This window comes from Xenopus laevis, chromosome 8L (assembly GCF_017654675.1).
Source record: "Xenopus laevis strain J_2021 chromosome 8L, Xenopus_laevis_v10.1, whole genome shotgun sequence".
NCBI lineage: Eukaryota > Metazoa > Chordata > Amphibia > Anura > Pipidae > Xenopus > Xenopus laevis.
The window spans coordinates 106067723-106087948 of record NC_054385.1 but is presented as its reverse complement, the minus strand read 5'-3'; the positions used below and the strand labels follow the sequence as shown (position 1 = coordinate 106087948).

The 20226-nt window shown below is 38.5% G+C and overlaps 1 protein-coding gene across 1 annotated transcript in view; it reads right to left on the bottom strand.

Moving 5' to 3' along the window:
* The window catches only part of arhgap5.L (Rho GTPase activating protein 5 L homeolog), a 59528-nt gene that overhangs the window by 27325 nt on the left and 11977 nt on the right, over positions 1 to 20226 (bottom strand). Inside the window, exon 2 of the mRNA XM_018231197.2 lies at positions 3289 to 7149. Within this exon, the coding sequence (XP_018086686.1) occupies positions 3289 to 6981 (3693 nt within the window). The 5' untranslated portion in view covers positions 6982 to 7149. The remainder of the gene's footprint in view (positions 1 to 3288; positions 7150 to 20226) is intronic.

Sequence of the window (20226 nt, the reverse complement as noted above, 5' to 3'; positions counted from 1 at the left end):
ACTCCTGTCACATTGAGTGATAGAACATGGCATTTTTCTCAAAATATTGAAAAGAAAATGTAAGTCAAAAGAGACAGCATTTTTCTGAAATGATATAAAATACAGCAATGATGTCAGAATAATTTTCAATCAAGCATATTGTTTTTAGCAGCTGCAGAATTATAATCACGACGGAAAAGATATAATAACATTCTGAGGCCAGGTTATCCTCTCCTCAAGTCTCCACTGCTACCAACTGCTGACTGTTTCTGTAGTTAAAGGGGTAGTAAACCCTCTTGTTGAACAGTACAATGAATGAGTACAATGAAACTTGTACTGAACATACTTTTTGCCTATTGGTTTAAAGGGGTGGTTCAATTTTAAGTTGACTTTTATTTTTAGTATGTTCTAGAATGGCCAATACTAAACAACTTCTCAATTGGCCTTCCTTTTGTCTTTTTTATAGTTTATGCATTATTTGCCTTCTTCTGCTGACTGTTTCCAGCTTTCAAACGGGTTACTGACCCATATAAAAACAAATTCTCTAGAAGGCTACACATTTATAATTATTGCTACTTTCATTACTCATCTTTCTATTCAGTCCCTCTCATATTCACATTCCAGTCTCTTATTCAAATCAATGCATGGTTGCCAGGGTAATTTGGACCCTAGCAACTGGATATCTGAAATTACAAACTGGAGAGCTGCAATGAATAGGGCTTGTACTAAACATACATTTTGCCTATTGGTTTAAAGGGGTGGCTCACCTTTACGTTAACTTTTAGTATGTTATAGAATGGCGAATTCTAAACAACTTCTCAACTGGCCTTCATTTTTACTATATTATAGTTTCTGCATTATTTGCCTTCGTCTGCTGACTGTTTCCAGCTTTTAAAACGGGGTTACTGACCCATCTAAAAGCAAATGCTCTGTAAGGCTACAAATGTAGAATTATTGCTACTTTTCATTATTATTATTATCATCTTCCTACACAGGCCCTCTCCTATTCCAGTCTCTTATTCAAATCAATGCATGGTTGCTGGGGTAATTTGGACCCTACCAACCAGATATCTGAAATTACAAACTGGAGAGCTGCTGAATAAAAATCTTAATTCATAATAAAAGGAAATCCTATAGCAAATTGTCTCAGAAAATCACTCTATACATCGTACTAAAAGCTAATTTAAAGGTGAACAACCCCTTTCATTAAAATAAATCTATGTTTGGTAGCAAGAATAGGCTACTATCTGCTGCCCAAAGACTATAGAGTGAGGTGCAGCTGCTGGGATTCTACAAAGGACTGTGAGTGTATCTTGCATTTACTTGTATTGGATAAATTTGCCCAAGTGTGGCTGTGGTTCCTTTGAGAAGAACAGTTTCTTAATCAGCAAGACTGTTACTTATTTTCTTTAATAAGAACTCGGATAAATGAACTTTAATCTCTTGCTAAACTGCTGTGTTCAATAAATACACATGCAAAGTTCAGTTGGACACTCTGTGTTGAGGCTTCTTATTCGAGTGAAAGAACTGCTGCTGGTATCCAAAGAGTGATTCTCCCACAATCTCCATGTCTCTCTAATATATATATATATATATATATATATATATATATATATATATATATATATATATATATATATATATATATATATATATATATATATATATATATATATATATATATATATATATATATATATATATATATATAGATATATATAGATATATATATAGATATATATAGATATAGATATATATAGATGCTCAACTCTTTACATTTTTGTGCAATGAAATCAAAATGTTTTTTAAATGATTTTCCACCCACAATGTCACTCACATTGCAAGACAAGAATACTTCTGACATTGAATATGATAGAGAAACCACTAATGACAGATGCTTCATTCACCAGATATCAAGTTAGTATCACAATGACATCTTTGGGGCCCATTTGTCTTATTAATAGATTATATAGACTGCATCTTGCCTTTAAACATGTGACTGTCTGCTACTACACTAGAACTTCTTACACTTTCTTAAAAAAAAAAAAAGTTGATTGTTTAAAACAGGAGATACAGGGCATACGTTTCTCAAAGAATACTGGTACATTAAATGAAATGTTCTTTATCAATTGTACTTCCTATACTTGTAATATGAGCAAATATCTGTATGCCAGGTTCACTATAAAGATATTGTGATTTTATTAAAGTAACAGTTCAGTGTAAAAAAAACTGGCTAAATAGATTGGCTGTGCAAAATAAAAAAAATGTTTCTAATATAGTTAGTAAGCCAAAATGTAATCTATAAAGGCTGGAGAGAGCAGATGTCTAATAAAATAGCCAGAACACTACTTCCTGCTTTTCAGTTCTCTAACTCTGAGTCAGTCATTGACTTGGAGGGAGCCAACACAACTGTTCAGTGAGTTTGCAATTGATCCTCAGCATTAAGCTCAGATTCAAAAGCAACAATTATGACCCATATGGCCCCCCTCAAGTCACTGATTGGGTACTGCCTGGTTACCAATCAGTGGAAACCAAGACAGCTGCAAAGCAGGAAGTAGTGTTATAGCTACTATGTTAGACATCCAGTCACTCCAGCCTTTATACATTACATTTCTGGCTAACTAACTATATTAGAAACATTTTTATTTTGCACAGCCTATTTATCTAGTTTTTATTTTTACACTACCTTTAAGCTGGCTTTTATTGCCACTTATCTAGATTTATAGCCACCATAGTAAACAATAGCTGGGAGACAAATGATTCTAAAACACCTACTATACAAAATAAACACATAGAGACCAACTGCGGGTGGCTTTGCTGACAGTATATAAGCTTCAGGGAGATTTTTTTTTTTTTTTGACAAAACAGACGTTTACCTTGAGTGCACCATAAGGCTTTTTACCTGCAATTACATATATTTTACTTCTCAAATATAAAAAATAATTAAAAGAAACTACAGTATATTCCATATCATGCCTAAATTTATGCAACTTATCATAGCAAATCTGGGTCCTCTACAGAGTGCCCCTTAGCTAGCATTATGCTGCCTGCACTGGTGGTGAGACACAACATGTGCATATTAAGGAGCGTCCCAACTTGCTTATTATGTGCGTGAGAGGTACAATTGGTTAGCTCCTCCAGCAGGGGAAACAATTTTGCTATGACAGGTGCCCTTTTAAGTTTGGCAATCATCAAGTTAAATCACTGTACAGGTAGATATTTTAATTCAAATCCCCAAACAAAACAATACTGACTGAAGATTAGACAAAAATATAATAAAGGAATACTACCTCACAAAATAAAACCTACCTTCTTGTCTTCTTTAACTTTAGTTGCCTTTTTCTTTGTTTTTCTTTCCTCCTGTTCTTGGTCAGATGTGATGGCTGGGTTATCTATACCTCCTTTCCAGCTGTCAACAGGGGAGAGCAATGGATCTTCCTCACTAGGTCTGTGCTTTGGTTTCCGTTTGCGTTCTTTTGCAGTAAGTGCCTCCTCATCACTAGCATCAGAATGCGCACGCCGATAGCGGTATGATTTGCTCTTACTGAACAGTGTTTTAGACATGTACTTATATTTTGAAGGCCTTCTCTCTACTTGGCCTCTTGGCACTCTGTCTGGAATGCCATTCTCTTCATCCCCTTGAGGGGCGAAAAACCAACGTAATCTACTTCCATGGTTTTGACCATCATCTGGAATTGCGTATGTATCATTGAAGTCTTTGGGCTTGTGTATTGTGTCTACTGGTTCCGCATAGTTATCTGAAGGATCTAGATCCTCTAGATGAGTGCGTGAAGCTTGCTTTCTTGGGTTTTTGCCGATACCTGCTTCAATGGTTTTTACAAGGTTTGGGTCCAGTCTATTTACTCTGGGCTTGGGTAAAGCAGGCTTAGGTCGTATTGGTGGAGGCACTTTATGGTTGCGCTCATGGTCATGACAGTTAAGTGGAGTGCTATGTATGGGATACTCATTCCCTTCATTGTCCAATGGACATTTTGGCAAAAGCTGAACATCATCACCAATCGGGCTATACGGTGGTGGTGCTTCAGTATCATCTTCTGAATCTGGATAACAGATGTATGCTGGGGAATCCCCCCGTGATGAATGAATAAAAACATCTTCACATGGTTGGCTTGCCTCCCTAGTGCTTTCTGCTAGGTAGGAGTTTTCAATTGAGGTTTTCTTTTCTAATACATCACTAAAGAATGGTGTAAAAACCTCAGTTTGACGGTGATACTGAGATAAAGAATATAAAGCAGTGAATTTTGCTGAAATCTCAGTGGCAATGTGCTCACCCTCAGTCATCAACTCTTTAATGGCCTCATTCTCAAAGAAGTCTGCTTGGCTATCTGTGACAGCTACCAGTTGCACGGGTATTGTGTCCTGAACTTCCGCAAGGAAAGCTCGTAGCATTCCCATAGACGCCTTTCTCCTAGCAGAATAAACCAAAATGTATCCATGAACAAGTTCATCTTTTCTTACCCCAATCGAGGAATGATAAGACAGTATAGTTATCTGTATCCTTCTCCGCTTCTCACCAATAATTTTATCAAGCATCAGAGAGGTGGTTTGGCCAGGCTGAGCAGCACTACAAGTGCGGGACTCAAGAAAAGGAGAAAGTATGAGGTCCACGCTAAATGGATCTCCACACATGGCACACATCACAATCCTCAAGTCAGCTTCTGAAAGTTCTTTGATTGTAGGAGCTGGACTAGCAATATCAGAACTGTGCTTTACAGATTCCAGAACCCCCCTTAGTGCTTGCTTTATTTGAGTTTCATTAAATTTACGTGGGTATGTGCCAGCAGGTATATCTACAAATGGGCATTGAAGCTTATTTGCTAGCTGCTGTCCTTGATGCCTCAAAATTGGCAGATTTTTGCTTGTACTGTCTCGCTGGTTAGCAAGAATTAATGCAAATGGAAGGCTGGCAATATCCTTTTCTCTCCTAATCTGGGCCTCACATCTTATCTTGCCAATACAGTCTCCAATAAAATTAAGTGACTCAATTGAGCTAAAAACACAGAAACAACCATGAGGTTTAAAACCAGAGGTCCTTAATTGGCTTAAAAGATATGGGGAATTTGCATCCACTGTTCTCAGGTCTAATTCATATATTTTTCCATCCAATGCAAACTCGTCATCTGTTGATTGCGTCCTTATCTCATTAGTCATCTCTTGTGCAAGACCATCTTTTCCAAGAATAAGGAGGTTAATCCGATCAAGGTTAGTACTGTCGTGATATAAGTTCATACGACCAAGATTGGACTGCAGAAGACTGTTCGCAAGAACTTGCTCAACTTTAATGTCCATACAGCTCTGACCACTAAGACAGGTTTCTTTAGTAGGGTGATAAACAAATCCTATGTGTTTAAGGAGAAGGGATTCTCGTTCAGTGGCAAGTTTCTGAAGAGCTTTGTACCTTGGCTCTTCCCCAAGAACTGCATGAATTTCACTCATTTTATCAGTGCTGGGAGTAGCATTGAGATCCAAATCATAGAACAACTCAGAGTGTTCAAACAGCATCTCCTGAAATTCTTCTTTGGCTTTTTCAATCAATTCTCGCTGGTGTTTGCGATAAACATCCACTCTGTCAGACTCACTGATAAACTTGTAGGCTTCATCATCAAGAACAAAACACATTAATTCTTCCCATGGCTGACCAGGTGAAATGATCGGAATTGTCTCAAGGGTCTTTTTGAATTTCTCTTTCATTTCTACTCTCCTCTTCTCAGAGACAAGATGCTGAACATGACTTTGATAGACTTTCTCAGCTTCTAAAGTACAGAGAAGATCAAATGGAATGCGTCTGTCTGTTACTTTGTCAATATGATCTGTCTGATCCCAAGGAACCGTTTCCAGCATTACAAACCATAAGCTAAAATCAGGCCGCTTTTCTAAAACTTGAATAGCTTCTGCCCAACTTAAATTTTCAATCTCTTCAAGCTTCGGCAACAGTGTGTTAAGCGTTCTAGGTAGTGTCTTAAGATATTCTTCTTTTCTTTTTCGAATATGTTCTTGTTTGAGCTGGTCTATGTGTTTCGAGAAAGTTTTTCTTGCCTTTACAGTTCCTTCCAAATTAATGTAATCCTCGTAATCAGAATGGTTTTTCAACTTATTACTCACTGTTTTCCATATTGCATGGTAATCCCTTACAGTTTGTACAATAAGTTTATCAAATTTATCAGATGCAGAGATGACAGTCTGCCTGTTTATTTTAAAGGCTTCTAAGTACGGAATGATTTTGGGTTTGCTTCTTGTTTTGTCCAACATTTGAACTAGTGCTGTAAAACATGTTTCAACATTTATATTATTCCGTGCTGATGTTTCTACTACAAGTAGGTTTTTCTTGTTAGATGCAAAGCCCTGTACTTCCCTCAGGAAATGGTCCACACATTCATCACATTTTGTTGCTGCAATAATAATGGGTTTTTTTGTTTTTGACAACTGTGTGTAAAGGTTGTTGACGAACTTAAGCTGATCGTCGAACTTTCGGTTGCATCCTTGGCTAACATCAATGCATAGCACAAATCCATCTATGGTCAGTTTCCCTTCAGGCATTTGCTTCTGCTCAAAATCCTGCTCAAGGCCAAGTTGATCCGTGCAGATATACATTAGCTTTTCGGCAGACTGCAGCTTTGTAGCTGCTGCTCTTTTTATATAAGGTTGAAGATTTGTACTCCGGTGAGGAAGAAAGGTCTGGTCATCAATGAACTCAGTTTGCTCAATTATGTGGGATTTACCATCTACCCCATCCTCACCAACTTCTGTTACGTCACCCCAGTACAAAAAATGGTCATTGTTGACAACACGCCCTCCAAAGTCAATTGTGCTGAGGACAGAGGTATGCTCTGAATAGTAGTCATCGGCTTTTCGATGAACATATCTGTTGCACAAGCAAGACTTTCCAACTCCACAGTTGCCTTTATCCTTCTCAGTACCAGACAATCCAACAACGCTAATGGTGTATGATGGTGGACGGGGCTCTTTATTTTTTGCCATCATCACTCCCCTCTCACCCTTCTAAGTGCATTTAGATAGCTGGACATACTTTTCATTCTTTTTGGATTCCAAACATCTTTCAAAAGGTGCGTCAGACACCAAGAAAATGTATTCATAGCTTTCTCACTTCCTCCATTGCTAAAGTAAATTTTTCTTCAGAAGACCAAGGCTCTGCAAAAATTGAGACAAAAAGATTTGTAATAAGTTAAATATATTAAAACATCCACGAAATGCAATAAAAGAAAACATAAAATATCTAGATGCAAACACACTTCTGGATAAACATCCCTAACTAATCTTCTGTGAGATTAGTGTTTAGCCAAAATTTAAAACCAAATCTTTACAAAAAAATTATATCCAATAAATCTAGCAGAGGAAAATGTTATCACCATGGACTGAAATCAGGTTCTGAGCATTCTGGATATAGTTATGGGACCCTTTACCTAGAAAGCTCAGAATTACAGAAAGGCCATCTCCCATAGACTCCATTTTATAATCCAAATTTGATTTCTCTTTCTCTGTAATAATAAACAGTACCTCGTACTTGATCCAAACTAAGATATAATGAACCCTTATTAGAAACAAAACCAGCCTATTGGGTTTATTTAAATGTTTACATGATTTTCTAGAAGACAGATTATCTAGATCCAAATTATGGGAAGTTATTTGGAAAACCCAAGGTCCTGAGCATTGAGGATAACAGGTCCCATACCTGTAATAGGTCTAATTCCCATCTGTGTAGCCAAGAGATTTTAGCAGAGGTATGGTTCCAATGGCATGCCATTCAAGATTTCATACATTTAAAAACTACAGGCCGCATTAAATTATCAACGGATTTAAATACATGCAGCCTAATTCAGATACATGCAGAGCTGCAGACACCCACATGTAATATACAGTGTGCATACTAATAATTCTTGCATGTTTTGAATAGAATAACTAATCACCTCTTTAACACTGGCAATATATGCTATCCACATTCTGCAGGACTAATTAGAAATCAACAGAGATAAAGGCTGCACACTTCACTAGTTTTAAAACCATAAATATCCACACATGTATTGCTATAAATTATACATGTGAATTATGAAAACTGAAAAGCACCATGCAAAGCTACATTTACCAGCTTATCTGTTAAAAACAAACTGCCCTGTGAGCGTACTAGTAATCGGAGCATGGGATCTGCCTGTCATTGTGCACAGAGGGTGGGTTTTGACTAGAAATCTGGACAATTTGCTTGCCAAAATCCACCCCATGTATGAAATAAATGTAGCCGGGTTGGTAGGAGTAGGAGCAGAGGTTGGTGGCTTACAAAAAAATGCTTCGCAGAGCACCTAGCTAAAAGCACCAGGGCAGAAACCCAATAAGTTTCAGCATCACACCACGGCTGATGGAGTGTGTTTTACCAGTTAACACTAACGAACAAAAAATAACCTACAACGTTTATGGTGTCCAAATTACTTCCTAATCCAAGTTATGTTGTACAGCACTCAAGATGTTAAAGGCTTGAGTTAGCCTATGGCACGCAAGGGATTTTGTTTGCTGCAGAACTACAGTGAATGCCTGATTATGCATGTATGAATATGTAAAATACCAACAGCTCACACAGCAGTCAGTATTTATGTATTTCCAAGGTGAGAACATATGTACAAAGTACAACAAACATTAAAGATATAAAAAAACAAAACAAAATGTAAGCGATGCCAATTTACCCAGCAAGGGGTGGATATTATTTTTTCTCTCATTTAAAGGAGAAGGAAAGCTACCGAAGCAGTTTATTGCCAATAGATTAGCCACAATAGTGGAAGCTATAACACTATATTTATTCTGCAGAATGCATTTCCATACTTGAGTAAACGGCTCTAGAAGCTCTGTTTGTTTAGGATAGAAGCTGGAATATTAGCTTAGTGTGGCATCACTTCCTGCTTTAGTCTGTCCCGGCTCACTCATAGCTCTAGGTTCAGATTACAGCAGGGAGGCGAGCAAACTGAGCATGCTCAAGCCCTAGCTCTGGAGTTTTAAGATGAAAGCAGGAAGTCTGATACAGAAGCCCATGTGAACACAATAGAAGGAAAGAAATGCTGTGTTTCTTTTGACAGAGGACTCAGAGCAGCATTACTTTGAGGGTTTGCTGATGTATTTATATAGACCTTTCTGATAAAGCTTACTTAGTTTTAGCCTTTCCTTCTCCTTTAAGCATACTTATAATGTTTTTATAATTTGGCGGTCCTTTAAATGACAGAGTACCTATGGCAGTTGCCTGGCATACTAATTTAAAGTCTGTGATGCTGAAAATAAGTAATCTCATCAGTCCAAAGAAGATTACATGGCCAAAAATAAAAAGCATTGCTGCCTGTAACCATGAACGACAGACCGAATGCCCGCTGAAGATCAGCTTTCACTTCTTTGTCACAGTCTTTTCAATTGAGCACAGCACATAGTCAAATGCCTAAAAAACAGGAAAACATTTACACTTACAATGAAGTTGAATTAAGGGAAAAAACTACTCTCAAGAGGGAATCTGATCTGCATTAGCGCAAACATAACTGAATTTTAAAAAGGGGAGGGGGGATAATTATGCATTCAGATAAACTTTTGGCAGACAAGCTATGTGATTCACATAGAAAACAGAATAGACTATTAGGCATACCAAAATGCCATTATTGTCATCCCAGAAATAACATCAAACATGTGTGCCATACTAATGTGTAGCAACAATGTATCTATGTATGGAGTAATCAGGGCTACTTTTATGGACAGCCAGGGAGAAACAGGGTGCACAGGGGAAACAGAGAAATCTCCCATTTATGTAAGTTGCAGGTGGTAGAAGAGTATTTTAATATGGGTCTAAGGTGCCCATAAACAGACCAGGGATCCCCAACCGTATTTAACCACGAGCCCCATTCAAATGTGAAAAGAGTTGGGGGAGCAACACAGGCATAAAAAAGTTCCTGGGGTGCCAAATAAAGGATATGATTGGCTATTCAGTTGCTCTATGTGGATTGGCACCCTACAGGAGGCAATGGAAGGAAAGTACTTCACAACACATCACATTAGGCAGGCACCAATATAATACTTTATTTTACATCACATCTATAAAAGAAGAGTAACGCCATAGGCGTTACTCTTCTTTAATAGATGTGATGTAAAATAAAGTATTATATTTCATATATATATTTTTGGCTCTTGGAATCTACTTTCGTTGGATGTTCCGGATTGGTGCCTGCCTAATGTGATGTGTTGTGAAGTACTCCCCTATGCTGAAGGTCTGGGGCATGTGCACCCAGACCCAACTGGGAAAGCGGTAAGTTTATCCTAATGATACATTAAGGCTTATGCCTCTCGTGAAATTTTCTGGATTGTCTGCAATGGAAGGAAAACCTTGTTTTTATACAACCAAAACTTGCCAGGATTTCAAAAATAAGCACCTGCTTTGAGGTCACTGGGAGCAACATACAACGGGTTGGAAGTAACATGTTGATCACTGGTTTAGACCAAGGTTGTCAATTCTGTTTCTCAAGGGGGGGAGTTAGAATAATTCTGCTTCGAGGCCCATTTACTGGTGTAGAAATACTTTATATATTACCTTCGACACAATACCACACTGATCCGTGCTTCATACTTTCACACATTTCTTTGCCAGTGGGGAAACTATTACACGTGACATGTCTTATTTTACATGAAAACATTTTTTCAACCAATAACATTTGATACTTGCATCTCCACGGTATCCTAATTTAATGGGGTTATTTACAAAAACTCGAATTATGCTCATAATTTGAATGAAACAAACTCAACCAAACGTCCATCCACAATGTTACCTTATGCATTAATATTATAACTGGAAAATTTGGGTCTTGATAAAATCAAGCAATAACTTGAATCGTACACATTTTTCAGATTTGACTGCCAAATCTCCCAATTTTTCCGAGTTATCGCCTGAAAGCTCCAAATTTTTTGAATTATCGTACCAAACAGAGTGCAGACCACGAGATCTTCAAATTGTAAAAAGGACATCTACCATTGACTTCTACATGACCTCGACAGGTTTGAGATTCTGACTTTTTGAAGCTCGGGGTATAATAAATCTCTACAAATGTGAGTTTTTTCTCAAAAAATTTGAGTTTTTTCTCTATAAATGCGAGCTTTTTTTGCTTTAAAAACGCAAGGTTTTTTTCCCTCTAAAAATTAAGAGTTTTTGCCCAAAAAAAAAATCGAGTTTAGTATATAACCCCGAAGTGTTCCTCCTATAGAAGGTGTACCCTACAGCCCTATGAGAAACTGAATGGCCCCATGTCTACAAAGAGTTTATTTAAATAAAGTATAATGGGCAATGGCACACGGTAAAATCTGAGCTACCGCAGTCAACAGATTTCCCAAAAATGCAATCCACTTCTTTAACATTTGAATCACTGCAAGTAAATGACATTACTCCCAGCGATACGGCTTCATCGCAGGAAATTGCTACAGAACGCATTTCCTGCAATTTAGCAGAATCACCATAAGTAAATTGTGTTCAAAATAAATTTCAATTAAAATGTTTGCTACCATGGGCGACCAATCTCCAGAAATTGCCACCCACTTTGCACAGATTGAAATCTTACCATGTGTCTGACTGTGACTGACAGATTATCCAGTGTACAGAAAATGCATATAAACCCATTTAATAGTTTGGTGTTTCTGGCCCTTTTAACCTGCCACAGACATTTCAAGCAGCAGTGTAATAAAATGAGCAATGCAATGGGTAAAGGTTGATGGTGCACAGGGAGTTTCTCTAGACTTTTAGCAACTGCATTTGAGTGATAACGCCTGACCCACGAGTACATCAGCAGGGTTCAGATGAAGGCAGGGACAATTTCCAGCATTTTGTGGAAAAAAATCTGATCCTGCCTTGCCTTGTACAGTAGCTCTGGTCTTCAGCGTACATTTATAATCACTGCCAATAAAAAATAATAGGGCAGAAGAGGGCATCAGCAGAATATAAAATGCAAGTCTGCAAGGCAAGGGGGCTCTCTTTATAGGGACAGATTTGAGACGCTTCCACCAACTCACCGGGGTAATCATAAGATAAAGTTTACCCCAAAAATTGTATATATTAGAGCATCGCAGCTTGGGGGGGGTTGTTTTATTTAAAATTATTGTACAAGAGGATGCTCCTGGGCAGGTATCAACTAAATCTAAACTAAAGAAGTAGCTAGAAATGTTGCATATTATGTTTGGGCTTCTGTACCAGCCCTAGGCAACCACATCCATTTAGCCAGTGATCCCCAACCAGTAGCTCGTGAGCAACATGTTGTTCTCCAACCCCCTGAATGTTGCCCCCAGTGGTCTCAAAGCAGGAACTTATTTTTGAATTCCAGGCTTGGAGGCAAGTTCTGGTTGCATAAAAACCAGGTTTACTGCTAAACAGAGCCTCAATGTAGGTTGATTATCCACATAGGGCCTACCAAATGGCCAATCACAGAACTTTTTTGGCACTCCAAGAACATTTTTCATGCTAGTGTTGCTCCCCAATGCCTTTTACTGCTGAATGTTGCTCATGGGTTCAAAAGGTTGGGGATCCCTGCATTTAGCAGTAAAAATCTGTGTCTCCAAAGATGCCCCAGTAGCTCCCCATCTTCTTTTCTGCTGATTCACTGCACATGCTCGGTGCTGCGGTCACTTACTGAGCTTAGGGACCCACTCACAATATACAGTACACATAGAATAGAAATGTCACAATATAAGGCTTATTAGTAATTAATACAGATAATTATTACATAGCAGCACAGAAATCAGTGCAACTAGCATCAGAATTTAAAAATCAGCCCTGTAGCATCAGCTTATATTACAGACCAACCTCATTTTCTGCTTGATAATTTGTGACGACCCCTAAGCTTAGTTTCTCAACAGCTGCTCAGAGGCCACTGAGCATGTGAGTGTCGCAGACACTTTCCAAGATGGTGACCCCCTGTGACATGTTTGAAGTCCTGGATCATTGCTGCTATTGACAAGCTGAAACTTTATGCTGGTGCAATAAGTTCAGTATATAAAACATGGCATTTTTAGCCATATTTATTTTTAGGGTTTAGCTCTCCTTTGAAGGCGGCTGAAGAATTTGTTATTCTGGCTGGTTAGGTTTACAGTTATTACAATGTATGTGATATATAGTGAATAAAGTACCCCCTATTGTAAAATATTACGATATTATAAGTCCCAGAGGAGTTCCATATTTGCAATGTGCGGAGTGCTCAACCCTTCAAGTAAACCCTGTACAGGGTGTCAGGTGCTTAATCTGGTAGACCCTTTCCTGCCCAACAGGTCCAGCATACAATGTAGAGAATAATCCAGTAGCACACTGATCAGTGTGCTACTGGATTATTGCTACTGGATTGCTACTGGATTATTCTCTACACCGAGGAGTTCGATGACCATATAAAAGTACGAGGCCGAAGGCCGAGTATTTTTATACAGGTCATGGAACGCCGAGGTTACTTCTAATATCCTCCAATTTTACAACAAGGGGTACGTTTTTTATTATAATACACAAGTTTTAGTGAGTCATGTGACACAAATGACATCACTACTCACCATTTATAACTGATGACATCAGAACTCACCATTTATAAGGATATAATTTACAAGATATACATGGCTTTTGTGTATTATATAGTGAATAAAGTACCACCTTTTGTAAATTATAAGGATATTATACGTTACTGAGGAGTTTCATGACCATATAAAAACACGAGGCCAAAGGCATGGAACTACAAGGTAATATCCTCATATTTTGCAACTGGGGGTACTTTATTATAATACACAAATTTCAGTGAGTCCTGACAGAAATGACATCAGAACTCACCGTTTATAACTGATGACATCAGAACTCACCGTTTATAAGGATATAATTTACAAGATATTCATGGCTTTTGTGTATTTATATATATATATATATATATATATATATATATATATATATATATTATATATATATATATATATATATATATATATATATATATATATTTATTAAACAAGCTACGACCATTGTTATCCAGCCAGCTATGATATCTGTGTGATTTATTGGTATCTGTATTAGCTCATCCAGCTTGCTGACCCCATGTTTTTCCATGAAGAATTTACCACAGCTGCGGTCACACCCTAACAGTCAAAGTGAATCAGAAGGGTCAAGGTGCAGTATTCAGATTGCAAAGTGATATTGTTGTGTGTGCGAGTGTTGGGAGGTACTGAGAAACTGAATGGTAAAAGAATGCCCAACGCAGGACTGTCAAATGAAAGGCCCACAGGGTGGATATGGCCTTCCAAGGGACAGTTATGATCAAGGGCTCCATAAACTTCTTTGTACAGGCCTAGTCCGATTGCCATTTTGGAGTCAGGAAAGAAGTTTTTCCCCCTCTGAGGCAAATTGGAGAGGCTTCAGATGGGTTTTTTTTGCCTTCCGCTGGATCAACTGGCAGTTAGGCAGATTAAAAAAAAAAAAAAAGGTTGAACTTGATGCACGTGTGTCTTTTTTCAATCTTACTTACTATGTTATCCAGAATGCTCGGGACATGGGGTTTTCCGTATAAGAGGTCTTTCCGTAATTTGGATCTTCATACCTTAAGTCTACTAGAAAATAATGTAAACATGAAATAAACCCAATAGGCTGGTTTTGCTTTCTGTACCTGCTAACTAAAGGTGGCCATTTACTTTCTGATCAGAGTCGGTAACTTATTGACACAGTATATCCGTGTGTTTTTTTGCTAAAGCACTACAGGTATGGGATCCATTATCTGGAAAGCCGTTATCCAGAAAGCTCCAAATAACGGGAAGGCTGGCTCCCATAGACTCCATTATAATCAAATAATCCATTCCTTTCCCTTTTCTCTGTAGTAATAATAAAACAGTACTTTGTACTTGACCCAAACTAAGATATAATTAATCCTTGTTGGAATCAAAACCAGCCTATTGGGTTCACATGATTTTTTAGCAGACTTAAGGTACAAAAGATCCATTATACGGAAAACCCCAGGTCCCGAGCATTCTGGATAACTGGTCCCACACCTGTACTAAGATACGTTGTACAATTTTACAACACCGAAAAGCACAAATAGGGAAGACAAACATAATAATAAATATACAGAGATTCAATGCCATGTGGTAGGAGACATAGTAGGAAGTCCCTGCCCCAGAGAGCTTACAGTCTAAGGCTAAGGCCACACTAGACGATAGCGCCGCGATTTGACTCGCGGCGACTTTTCGCCGCGACTTTTAAGCCGCAATCGCTGGGGAAACTTTTGCGCTCGCGTCTATGGGGAATCGCGAAAAATCGCCAGCGTAAAAACACACGCGGCGATCTTTTTTCTATTGTCGCTCGAAATCGCCTAGCGAGGCAATTTCGAGCGACAGTAGAGAAAAGATCGCCGCGTGTGTTTTTACGATGGCGATTTTTCGCGATTCCCCATAGACGCGAGCGCAAAAGTTTCCCCAGCGATTGCGGCTTAAAAGTCGCAGCGAAAAGTCGCCGCGAGTCAAATCGCGGCGCTATCGCCTAGTGTGGCCTTAGCCTAAGAGAGGTGAATAACATACAGGCACAAATAAAGGTATGAGTCGTTTGTTGCCCTTTAGAACCATAAAGTCTAACATTCTTTACTTTTTCCCTCAGGGAACCCAAATAAAGTCCATGGACCAGCTATGAAAACCAGAATCCCTATTAGAATTCTTAAAACCCGTATTTTAAATAATAAAAGTTAATATCAAATAATAAAAAAGGTATTTTAGGAAGAAACTCCACAATTAGGGGACCCACTCTAAACAATATGGAGACCCATAGAATAAGAATCCCTGCTGTGTAACTGTTATGAGACCACTTTATTTTTCCTGAACAGAAACACCAGAATGAAAGTCACCGAAACACACCCTGAAGGTTCAGTAAGCAGACAAATGACTTTGGGGACAAGTAAGAAGGTCAGTTCAGTTATTTAGCAATGATAATATCATATTTTCTGCAGCAAAGTGGTCATTCGGAATTATGGATGCAGCGAATCCACTATTTTGGATTCAGCCGAACCCCCGAATCCTTCACGAAGGATTTGGCCGAATACCGAACCAAATCCTAATTTGCATATGCAAATTTGGGGTGGGAAGGGGAAAACATTTTTTACTTCCTTGTTTTGTTACAAAAAGTCACCCGATCGCCCTCCCATCCCTAATTTGCATATGCAAATTAGAATTTGGATTTAGTTCGGCTGGGCAGAAGGATTCGGCCGAATCCCGAACCGAATCCTGGATTTGGTGCATAAACTGGCAGTTAGGCAGATTAAAAAAAAAAAAAAAAAGGTTGACCTTGATGCACGTGTTTTTTTTTTAACCTTACTTACTATTTTATCCAGAATGCTCGGGACACAGGGTTTCCCGTATAAGATGTCTTTCCGTAATTTGGATCTTCATACCATAAATCTACTAGAAAATAATGTAAACATGAAATAAACCTAATAGGCTGGTTTTGCTTCCAATAAGGATTAATTATATCTAGGGATGAGGAATTTATTTTTTTTTCGCTTATTTTCGCAACAGAAATGACGGCCATACACTGCAATGGGAGAAAAAAATTATGAACCTCAAAATGATTTTGATGCCTATAGACTTTAATGCGTTTTTTCACAGGCGGCAAATTTTTGGCAAAGCGAAATTAGTCAAATTCGCCCGTCCCGGATTATATCTTAGTTGGGATCAAGTACAAGGTACTGTTTTGCTATTTCAGAGAAAAATAAAAAAAATTGTAAAAATTTTGATTATTTGGAGTCTTTGTGAGAAGGCCTTTCTGTAATTCGGAGCTTTCTGAATAATGGGTTTCCGGATAACAGATACCATATTAGATATATATATAGATTTATCATATAGGATCCACCAGAGGACACCTGTACACACCGGGCCCACAAGGGATTGGTGCTAACTGGGATTTCTCCAGGTACCACTGTGGACCAGTCTGATGCTGTATTTTTCTACCAACTGATCCTGATAAGACATTGGTATCTGTATTAGCTCATCCAGCTTGCTGACCCCATGTTTTTCCATGAAGAATTTACCACAGCTGCAGTCACACCCTAACAGTCAAAGTGAATCAGAAGGGTCAAGGTGCAGTATTCAGATTGCATAGTGATATTGTTGTATGCGAGAGTGTTTGGAGGTACTGAGAAACTGAATGGTAACAGAATACCAAATGCAGGACCCATGGGGTGGATGTGGCCTTTCAATGGACATTTATGATCAAGGGCTCCATAGACTTTTTACAGGTATAGGACCCGTTATCCAGAATGCTCGGGACATGGTGTTTTCCGTATAAGAGATCTTTCCGTAATCAAGATCACCACACTTTGCCTACTAAAAAAAATGTAACATTAAATAAACCCAATAGAATGCTTTAGCCTCTAGTAAAAAAAAGAGAAAAAAATGTAATATTTTTTTTCAAAACTATTTGATTAAAACAGAGTCTATGGGGATGGCCTTGCCTTTATTCAGAGCTTTCTGGATAACGGGTTTCAGCATAACAGATCCCGTACCATATAATTCGGCGCTCAATATATGTAAAATGTTGAACTGTACTAGAATAGAGAACAGACTAGCCAGAGATAAGACAACCCCGAAATCAGGACACTGGTTTTTCAATTAGGAGAGATGGATATTCAATTTCAGAGGGTTTCTGTACCTGCTAACTAAAGGTGGCTATTTACTAGCAGAGAAAACTTGTTGATCAGAGTCGGTAACTTATTGACACACCTTAGACACAGTATATCCGTGTGTTTTTTTGCTAAAGCACTACAGGTATGGGATCCATTATCTGGAAAGCCGTTATCCAGAAAGCGAGGCAAGGCTGGCTCCCATAGACTCCATTATAATCAAATAATCCATTCCTTTCCCTTTTCTCTGTAGTAATAATAAAACAGTGCTTTGTACTTGACCCAAACTAAGATATAATTAATCCTTGTTGGAGGCAAAACCAGCCTATTGGGTTCACATGATTTTTTAGTAGACTTAAGGTACAAAAGATCCATTATACGGAAAACCCCAGGTCCCGAGCATTCTGGATAACTGGTCCCATACCTGTACTAAGATACGCAGTGTTGTACAATTTTACAACATGAAAAGCACAAATAGGGAAGACAAACATAATAATAAATATACAGAGATTCAATGCCATGTGCTGTGTAACTGTTATGAGACCATTTTATTTTTCCTGAACAGAAACACCAGAATGAAAGTCACCGAAACACACCCTGAAGGTTCAGTAAGCAGACAAATGACTTTGGGGACAGGTAAGAAGGTCAGTTCAGTTATTTAGCAATGATAATATCATATTTTCTGCTGCAAAGTGGTCATTTGAAATTATGGATGCAGCGAATCCACTATTTTGGATTCAGCCGAACCCCCGAATCCTTCACGAAGGATTGGGCCGAATACCGAACCAAATCCTAATTTGCATATGCAAATTAGGGGTGGGAAGGGGAAAACATTTTTTACTTCCTTGTTTTGTTACAAAAAGTCACCCGATTTCCCTGCCATCCCTAATTTGCATATGCAAATTAGGATTTGGATTCAATTTGGCTGGGCAGAAGGATTCGGCCGAATCCCGAACCAAATCCTGGATTCGGTGCAGCATCCCTTTTTGAAATTCAAAACCGAAAGGAACAATTTCTTGCGCAGGCTCCAAAAATGTAAACTGTTGCCAAAAGAACATGGGCAATAACGGAAAGCCCACTTGGTTTGCAAGGCAAGGACTAGTGAATAGTCGTTCAGCCATGTCAGTCAGTACATACCTCTCATTTTTATCTTACCACAAAGAGAAGAAAATAGTTAAAGTTCCACCCTGTTTTTTATAAGCAGAAAGGCTTCCCTGGGGAAGGATGCTTCACATATGAGGGAATGGATAAGCTTTGTGCACTAAACATCAGGGCACCAGGAATGTTTACATTGTAAAAACGGAACTAATGCCCTGCATTGCTCTTTGTAGTTTTATATTAAAGCTGTATATCTATGTGTGATGCCACATTTTCTCACCCTCCTCGTGTTGGCATGTGTGTTTCACATCCCTTTGTCTAAGAAGGGTCTGACAACTCTGACAAAAAAGAAGGCAAAATCCAGTATAGTATTAAAGGGATTGTTCACCTTCCACAAAGCTTTTTCACTTCAGCTGATTTACATTTTATATTTTTTACTGGTTTTTCAAAAGTTGACATTTAGGAGATTATTTACTAAACCTCTTTTTTTTCTGTTCAAGGTTTTTTGGCACTCAAATTTGTAGAGGAATTGTTTGAGATTTATTATACCCCGAAGCTGCTAAAAGTCAGAATCTGAAAATCCTCCATCTCAAACCTGCTGAATTCAATTCAAGTAAATGGCAGACATCCCTTTAACAATTTGAAGATATCGTGATCTATGCTGGATTTCGTCCAATAAAGCGAAAAATTCTGGGTTTTCAGATAAAAACATGAAAAAATCGATTCAGGTGCCAAATCCCAAAAATTGTACAATTCAAGTTTTCACTCAAATTAATTTTTTCTAGTTATAGTGATAAACAAGAAACATTGTGGATTGGAGTTTACTAGAGCTTGGTTTTAGTGATGTGCGAGTCGGGTAAAACCTGACCCACACCCGACCCCAACCCACCCTTCGCCAACCCGCCCGACTTCCGGCCTCCATTTTAAGGCCCGCGCTGCCCCACCAAGCAGATGACAATACAGGAGGCGCAAAAAATTAAGCCAGAAGTCAGCAGTTCCAGGTGACGAGAGCAGGAAGAAGAGCCCGCAAATTGGAGGTGCTGTTTGGTCTGAACCCCCCGACCCACGGGTATTGGGCCTACCCGCACATCACTACTTGGTTTAATAAAAAGATAAGATACAATCGAGTTTTAGTAAAAAAAAAAACTTCCTTAACGTTTAACGTTCTTGTCTCTGGAATTTGCTCAGTGATCCAGGTGCAGATTGTAAACTTGTTACAATTTGCTACATTAGTTGCTACTTTTCTCAACAGCACCTGTAGGAATATTAGCAACTATTGTTTCAATTCTAACAGCTGCCTTTAATGAAACACAGGGATTCTGCTCAGCAGGGACAAAGATAAGAAATGTATCAACTTATGTATCATGTAGAACAGTTACAGAGTTGACGACCCTCTGACTCGCACCCTAGAGCTGCTTCAGAGAGACTTAAAGGGCACCTGTTGGGCCAAAATATGTTCCCCAAAAAAAAGATGCAGGCTAATAGAGAAAAC